The sequence below is a fragment of the Sinocyclocheilus rhinocerous genome, unplaced genomic scaffold (assembly GCF_001515625.1).
Source record: "Sinocyclocheilus rhinocerous isolate Xijiao unplaced genomic scaffold, SAMN03320098_v1.1 scaffold2934, whole genome shotgun sequence".
Taxonomy (NCBI): Eukaryota; Metazoa; Chordata; class Actinopteri; order Cypriniformes; family Cyprinidae; genus Sinocyclocheilus; species Sinocyclocheilus rhinocerous.
The window spans coordinates 60,527-68,541 of NW_015631073.1; the positions used below are offsets into that span (position 1 = coordinate 60,527).

The 8,015-nt window shown below is 34.7% G+C and overlaps 2 protein-coding genes across 2 annotated transcripts in view; both read left to right on the forward strand.

Moving 5' to 3' along the window:
• LOC107741522 (ATP synthase subunit s-like protein) overlaps positions 1 to 1,912 on the forward strand; it is a 9,280-nt gene extending 7,368 nt beyond the window's left edge. The window contains exons 3-4 of the mRNA XM_016554273.1: positions 1,346 to 1,508; positions 1,635 to 1,912. Of these exons, the coding sequence (XP_016409759.1) occupies positions 1,346 to 1,508; positions 1,635 to 1,833 (362 nt within the window). The 3' untranslated portion in view covers positions 1,834 to 1,912. The remainder of the gene's footprint in view (positions 1 to 1,345; positions 1,509 to 1,634) is intronic.
• Positions 1,913 to 2,986: 1,074 nt separating this feature from the next.
• On the forward strand, positions 2,987 to 7,542 carry LOC107741523 (NAD-dependent protein deacetylase sirtuin-2-like). Its single transcript, XM_016554274.1, has 12 exons — positions 2,987 to 3,171; positions 3,328 to 3,374; positions 4,044 to 4,095; positions 4,177 to 4,287; positions 4,529 to 4,570; positions 4,993 to 5,099; positions 5,188 to 5,244; positions 5,698 to 5,766; positions 5,848 to 5,977; positions 6,082 to 6,141; positions 7,304 to 7,359; positions 7,462 to 7,542. The coding sequence occupies exons 1-12, from the start codon at positions 3,162 to 3,164 to the stop codon at positions 7,540 to 7,542; spliced, it is 822 nt and encodes a 273-aa protein (XP_016409760.1). The 5' UTR covers positions 2,987 to 3,161.
• Positions 7,543 to 8,015: the final 473 nt, after the last annotated feature.

Consider the following 8,015-nt stretch of genomic DNA (forward strand, 5'->3'; position numbering starts at 1 on the left):
TTTGCTAAAAATACGTAGTGATTTGTACGTTTTAAACGTTGAAATACGTCTAAATTGTACGTTTTAGCATTAATAAAAACTTACAAAAATGTACGTTTTGTGCTTCACTGTAAAAAATAAGTGTAATTTTAACTGTAAAATTTTGTAAAAACGCTACGGAAAAAAACTGTTAATAGGTTAACAGTAAGTTCCCGTACTATATACAGGGAAAAACTGTAAAATATCTAACCAGACATTTCATGTAATTTTACAGTAAAGTGCTGTTAATTTTACAGTTTTTAGAAGTAAAAATAACAAATCAATGTATAATTTACAGTCAAAAACTGTAAACTGATATTCCCAGAATTCCCTGCATGACACTCCACATTTGAAAGTGTTTTGTTTAAATAATCATGTTTTTTTTATAGTTTTTGTTATTAGTTATGTATATTTGGGCTTTATGTTACATCTTCTGTTGTTTAATGGAAGTTTAATGCATTATTTAAGTATCATGTGTGTTACCATGATGGTGTTTTGTGTTTGCATGAATGACTCTGTGCACCTTCTATATATTAGTATATACTTCTGCTTGTGGCGAAGCTACTTGTGATGAGCTTTGATTCTTCATGTGGCTTTCTCTTTTACCACCTGCATTATTATGGTGGTTGTCAGTATGTTAAAGGTACAAAACAGATTTTAATAGCAGTGTGCATTGTTGAATTTACTGGTTTACATTAAAATTTTCTTGTTTGTAAATTACAGTTTTATACTGTAAAATTTACAGTTTATGGCTGTAAATGTGTTTACAGTTTTTCTGTATTTTTTACAAAATTATTCTGGCAACCACAGCTGCCAAAATTATTTTGTAAAAACTACAGAATTTTTTTTACAGTGTAGGTTTAAATAGTATTTCATGCTTTAACTGTAGGGCTAATACAATATGTCCCCTATGTGAATATTATATAGACCTATTTTTTAAATCAAATTTATGCTTTAAAAGTAGGGTAATCGTAGCAGGTTTCATCCATAGTTTGTCCGTTTAAAGATCTGCGTTTAGCTTCAAATGGCGTCTTTGATGACATTATTCTATAAAAATGATTTGCATTCTGATTCTGACATCCAAAAGCACAACAATACATTTTTTCTCTTATTCCATGGATTTTACCCGTTTCCTTCCACTTGTTCCCAGTGTTTTTCTGCCACCACAATGCGCGCGCAGCTGCAAGTCTACTCCAAATTGGTCTATTCCCTAAATCTAACAGGAAACAAAACATATGATAAATAAGTGATCTCACAGCTGCCACTGAAACTGTTGCTGAGGTGCAGTTTGTTCCCTGGCTCACACAAACCAAATGTCTCTTCTCAGTGAATCAGAATAAACTTCAGACTCTCTCTCTGCCAGGATGTCCTGAAGTAGATGACTGGTTCCTTGCACGTCTTCATGTCTTTGGAGAAAGTCTGCTGGAGTTAGACCTGTCCCACTGCTCTCGAATCACTGTGGGAGGCCTCACTGCATTACAGAACCTCAGGTCATTTAAACAGTCTTCAGTTTTAGTTTTTTTTCTTTCAGGGCAAAAATTAAACATACATTGTATGTTTTTGAAAAACTCATATTCTGTGTTATTTTTTGTCCCCCCTCCACCTTAAACGCTCAGAAAGCTAAAGCGGTTGGACATTTCCGGACTTCCACAGCTGCAGAATCCAGGCCTGGTATGGATACTGCTGGAGGAAATACTGCCACACTGCCGGGTCACTGGAGCTGAATACGAGCAGGGCCTGATCCAGCCAGACAGCCAAGAGCAAACAGAGGACCATCATGAAGCTTCCACACACACTGGACTTAGACATCTATAAACAATGTTGCTGCTGACAGTGGAGCTTCTATATTATTGTTCATTATAATGCCCAAACATGTTATTTCAATAAAGTGCTGTGCTCATGCCTATGTTTCTGTTTTTACTATGTAAAATACATTGTATTTGATCATTGTTTTGAGACCGACACAATAAATATTCATGTTTAATATGCAAGTTGAGAACTTGTACTTAAACATGATTTATTAAATATAAACTATACTAAGCTACCGTAAAAAAATAAATTAAAAAAAAACGGTGACGGGTGTCAAATCTGATTAGTCAGAGTAAATCCTGTAATCTTTTTTATGGAGGTGTGATGATATTAGATCTAAGTGTTAGAAAGATGGAAGGTGGATGAAGAAATCTGACTTACGGTAATGTTTTTCCTTTATGCAAATATGTAAACAATTTACTTTCAATCAGAAAAGAAAAATTTGTCTTAAAATCTGATGTTAATTTTTCTGACACTGTCGCATTAACATTGCCTTGAAAGACATGTTTTGTGCAAATATAACAGTGTTTCCACCCAAAGGTTTGATCTACAAAGTGCAGAGAAATATTACGTAGAAATAATATAGAATTGTGTATAAAGGCAATTTTCAGGAAAATCCGAAATGGGCAGGCATTAGAGGCCCGGAAGTTGTCTCTAATTGGTCAGGTAAGATAAATATTCTTCCTGTGTTGGTGTTTTTTTTTTTTTTTTTTTACAAATAGTAAAATTGCTATCAAATTTTAAACGTGTCATTCAGGGGTAAGTTATTTGAGACTTATCACTTAAGCAGCACGGCATTGTCATGCCATACTTGTTACTTTTCTCATCGCTGTAAGGAACGACCAATCACAGTCGTTTGTAATCGTTTGTAGTCTTTTTTTTTTCTTTTCTTTTTTTAATTTTATAAACATTGCAAGGGCAGAATTTCATTTGTATGTCAGGTACCTATTCTTTACATGGATAAATTTAAACGAATAAGAGTATAGGTTTCTTCTGCAAGATAAAAATCGGCCGGGGATTTGAATGCGACTCAACGGAGGATTCGGAGCCTGACTCTCATCCCACAAAAGCAGTACTGCAGGATTGCTGGGAAAATGGAAGAAATTTAAAGGAAAACTTTGGTCGAATTGGAAGAAGAAGGCTTCGAAGCCTCTTGCGCCCCCGCGAGGAACGAACTGCATGTCCAATACGAACGTTTACCACCTATCATCAACATAAGCCACCCAATGAAATATTAGCGACGCACACAAGCAATTGTCCCTTTAATAAAACAGCGCTGTCATCTCTTAACTTCATGGGTTTTAGAATTTTTAGTACTATTTGAAAGCGGATAAATGTCTGAAGGTAATATTATGGATGTGCCTTTGTTTATATGGGTGTTATCAGACACAGTTAGCCGTTAGCAAAAGAGAAAGCTAATTGTGTATTGGAAGTTTTTCCACTGTTTGACTGATATTATGACATTCACATCAGTGTGATATGTGTTATTGTGTCCTGCAGAGGTTTCTAAAAGGGCAGAAGAGGAGGCTGACACACCAGATCTCGGGGTAAATAAAAATACAACTGAGTTAATTTTATAACAGAGATAAACTTACGTATATAGAAATAAACATTAAACGTAAGATGTGTGCATAACATCAGACACACATGACACGTCAAACAACACGTTCATTAGACTTACCATGGACATGTACCACAGTAATATGTATTTTTGGGCTTGTACAAAGCTAATACCATGTTTGTTTGTTTTTTTGGACCTTGGAAGTGGCATGGTATTCTTTTAAATTCTTTATGTATTTATCAAAATACCATGGCATTACCATTTGACTTTACAGTAATAGTACATTATTATTATTATTATTATTATATTTTATGTACAACCATTTTCAGCTCAAATAACAACAGAATAATAAAACTGCATAATAAATTATTTAATAAAATTGCTTCAACCTTTGCCAATAATTTAAAAAAGGCCAAATGTCAGCTGACCCCCCCAAACAGTATTTTCTATTATTATTTTATTATGTTTTTCTGTAAAACACATGTATACTGTACATAGGAAATGAATATGTGAACATGAGATATAAATGCAAGATATGTAAATGTAGTAAACATCCACCATGTTCAGCACAGTAAGCCAACAGTTCATATCTATATCTTTATATAAAATAATAATAATAATAAAATCTGTATTATTTTGATACGCTTTTCTGCAGGGTCAGTCTGACGACAGCAGTGACGAGGGCGAGGCTTCGGGAGACACTGAGAGTATGTCAAAGAATCTGTCCTTAAAGTACATTTAAAGAAATGATGTGATCTTAGCTAATGTTAGATATGCTTCTTTCTCAGTGGATTTCTTACGCAGTCTCTTCTCACGAACTCTTGGCCTGAGTCCTGGAGAGAAAGTCTTGGATGAGCTGACCCTGGATGGGGTCGCCCGCTACATCCTGAGTGGCAAATGTTAGTTAACTTCTCAGATGAGTCCAGTCTTTAAAAGTGAAGTTTGTCATTTTTTCAATGTTAGAATACTTTACTATGTTCAATTCAGTATGTACAGTCAGCTGCAAAAAAGCTGTTTGTAGGTTGGCTTCCTGTGTAAACACTGTGGTGAATATATTGCACCTTTGTTTGAGCAGGTTATTTTCGAGTCAGCTAGTGAGATGCTGTTCAGTAAATTACATGTGTTTGTCTGTCTTAACAGGCAAGAACATTATCTGTATGGTTGGAGCTGGAATATCTACATGTAAGTAAATCGCTTATAAAAAGCAGTTTTCTTAAATTAAGCACATCAATTTTTTTTTTTTAATAGATTATATCTTATTTATTTTTTTCTTTTATATTTAAAGACCTCTTATAAGCAAAGCCTCTTTAAGTATAATATAATCTTTTAAGTATAACATAACACATAAAATTTCTGGCCATTTTTGCTGTGAGCAGTTGGGAGTTCGGCGTCTTGCTCAAGGGTCTCACCTCAGTCGTGGTATTGAAGGTGGAAGAGCGCTGTACATTCACTCCCCCCCACGACAATCCCTGCTGGTACTGAGACTCGAACCTGCGACCTCCGGGTTACAAGTCCGACTCTCTAACCATTAGGCCACAACTGCCCCTTATATAGTATCCTGGTTAAGGATGGTTTAATTAACCTGTAGTCTTTTTCACATTAAGCTGCTGGAATCCCAGATTTCCGCTCTCCTGGCACTGGTCTATATGCCAATTTGCAGAAGTACAACCTGCCTTGCCCAGAGGCCATCTTTCAGATCGACTATTTCAAGGTCTGTTTGTGATTCTGAAGAAAAGCTGCAGCCTCATTATTTGTTATCTAAGAGGACACAAGCCACATTTTTCATTGTCTCTTTCCAGAAACATCCGGAGCCCTTTTTTGCTCTTGCCAGAGAGCTCTACCCAGGACAGTTTAAGGTAATTTATGAATCTTTTCTGACATACATGGGTCACCAATGAAATTCTGTTATGAATGAAATCAAACCTGAGCCTTTTCCATATCCTTTTGACTTGAAATGTCTAATTTCTGCAAATTAAAAAAAATTATCAATATAAACAATATTGCAACATCAGAAATCAACAGCTGATTTGGCCTTGACAGCAGTGTGGAATAAGTCTGCTTTTTTAATAAATAAATAAACAAACATCTGTAATTCATAGCATATAATATACATAACTAACAAAAGATAAGCATAATTACGTATAATGCATATTTAATGAAATGCTGGCAAACCTTCCACCTCGTTATGCCAAATTCCATTATATTACATGCTCTTCTTTGTCATGTCATGAGGTCGATAAGGCACCGCATACAAATAATGACACATGTATTGCTGTGTTTGACTCTTGCATGCTCTTTGGTTTCTTTAGCCCACAGTATGTCACTATTTCATGAGGATGCTGAAGGACAAAGGTCTACTGACTCGCTCTTACTCTCAGGTAAAAGAGTGTTTGTGTTATTATGCTAGTATGTATACATAATTATTTCATATTATACAATTATTATTGTTATTTTTTAAGAACATCGATACTTTAGAGAGAGTTGCAGGTCTGGAAGGAGAGGACCTGATTGAAGCTCATGGTACATTTCACACCTCTCACTGTGTGAGCTTCCTCTGTCGTAAGGAGTACTCCATGGACTGGATGAAAAGTACAGTATTGAGCGCTGAAATTTCTCTGTGGTTTCTGTCTGCAGTTTTAAATGAGATGTGGGAATATAGTAAACTATTCGCATTTCATGTGTTTGACTCGCAGATAAAATTTTCTCTGAAGATATTCCTAAGTGTGATTCCTGTGGGAGCCTGGTGAAACCTGGTAAGAGCAATTATTTCTAAGAATTTCTAAGAATAATGTATAATTTGACTTAGAATTTGAATTAGTTTGGGCTTCAAGACAGTTCATGCAAAAATGATGTTATTTCAAAGCTGTGTGATTTTCTTTCTTCCATGAAACACAAAAGATATATTGTAGAATCTCAGAGTTGCTCTTTAGCATAAATATTATATATATATATATATATATATAGTATCTTATTATAAAATATTATCTATATTATCTTATATCGCTTTGCTCAAAGTAAATTTATCTTAAATATACTAAAGGACACTGTACTATAATAAATTATATTTAAGACACTGTACTTGAAAAAAGGGGGAAAAAACTAATTAAGAAAGTGTATTTTGCACATTAGTAAATTAAATAGCATAACATTTCTATAAAAATCTGAACTATCAAAGCTGAAAGAATAAGATTGTTTTGCATTAAAGTCATTTTCATGAAAATATCACAATGCACAAAAACGAAATGTTCCTAAAAATAGGCAGCAATAACAGCTGCACATTTCTTCATGAGATTCACTTAACAAGCTTTCCCATTAATTATACTATTTTTTTAAATCAGCAAACATTATAAATATGTGCAAATAATTATTTACATATTTAATAAGGCTCAGGTGACTCACAAAAGTATATGTGAGTGTGTGAACATGAGATGTGTTATATAAGCAAAAGAGAATTCTCTATGTATTATTAAAGTCTGTCTCTTAATCAAATATTCCCTTTTCTGCAACAAAACAAAACACGAGCAAAGACACAGAGAGACAGACGCACAGTCCCACAGGCACACACTCTATCTGCACACTTTAGGACTTCATTACCTACCTAAGCTTATTGAATGTGTGTGTGTGTGTGTGTGTTTAAATGCTGAAGCAGGGTTTAACATCTATCCTGGTTACTTCTCATTTCCATTTGACCTGCTGTGTCTATGTGTGTGCGCTTGTTAAAAATGCAGGTGGAGAGACAGACGGAATAGTCCATACAGGCTATATAATTCCTGGTCTTCTGAAATGATATAAGCTGAGTGTGAGAAACAATCCCAAATTTATTCTGTCATTCAATTGCTTTCATTGGTGACTACCCTCTACTTCTGTTGTGATGATTTTAGCCTCTTTGTGGATGTATTTCCTCTCCTATTTTAGATATTGTGTTTTTTGGGGAGAATCTGCCTGCCCGATTCTTCACTTCCATGAAAATGGTGAGGATTCAGGATCTGTTAAGGTCAAAGTTCCTTTCCAGTCAGTCCACATTCTCAGTTTGACTGATACAATCTACTATACTATTCTACTGTTTACCGCAGGACTTTCCTCGATGTGACCTTCTCATCATAATGGGCACATCCCTGCAGGTGCAACCTTTTGCATCACTAGTCAGTAGGTAAGATTCTCACTAGGTAAGGCCCCGCTACATTTTTAGATTATTTCACATTTTCTGTGCTGATTCTGGAGGAAATGCTGTGCAATCGATGTAAATAAGGTAAGATTTTTTAAGGTAAAAGATCTGGATATTTTTTACTCTTTGAACTGCACTGCCGTTCAAAAGTTTGGGATCAGTAAGACTTATGTTTTTTAAAGAAGTCTCTTATGCTCATCAAGGCTGCATTTATTTGATCAAAAATACAGAAAAAAACAGTAATCTTGCAAAACGTTATTACAATATAAAATAATGGTTTCTATTTGAATATCCTTTAAAATATAATTTATTTCTGTGATGCAAAGCTGAATTTCCATCAGCCATTACTCCAGTCTAAAGTGTCACATGATCCTTCAGAAATCATTCTAATATGCTGATTTATTATTAGAATTATCAATGTTGGCAACAGTTGTGCTGCCAAATATTTTTTGGGAAACTGCA

Coding starts and splice junctions, on each gene's coding strand:
- LOC107741523 (XM_016554274.1), top strand. Junction 4,288..4,528: donor CTACATCCTGAGTGGCAAAT/GTTAGTTAACTT, acceptor CTGTCTTAACAG/GCAAGAACATTATCTGTATG. Junction 6,142..7,303: donor TGGGAGCCTGGTGAAACCTG/GTAAGAGCAATT, acceptor CTCCTATTTTAG/ATATTGTGTTTTTTGGGGAG.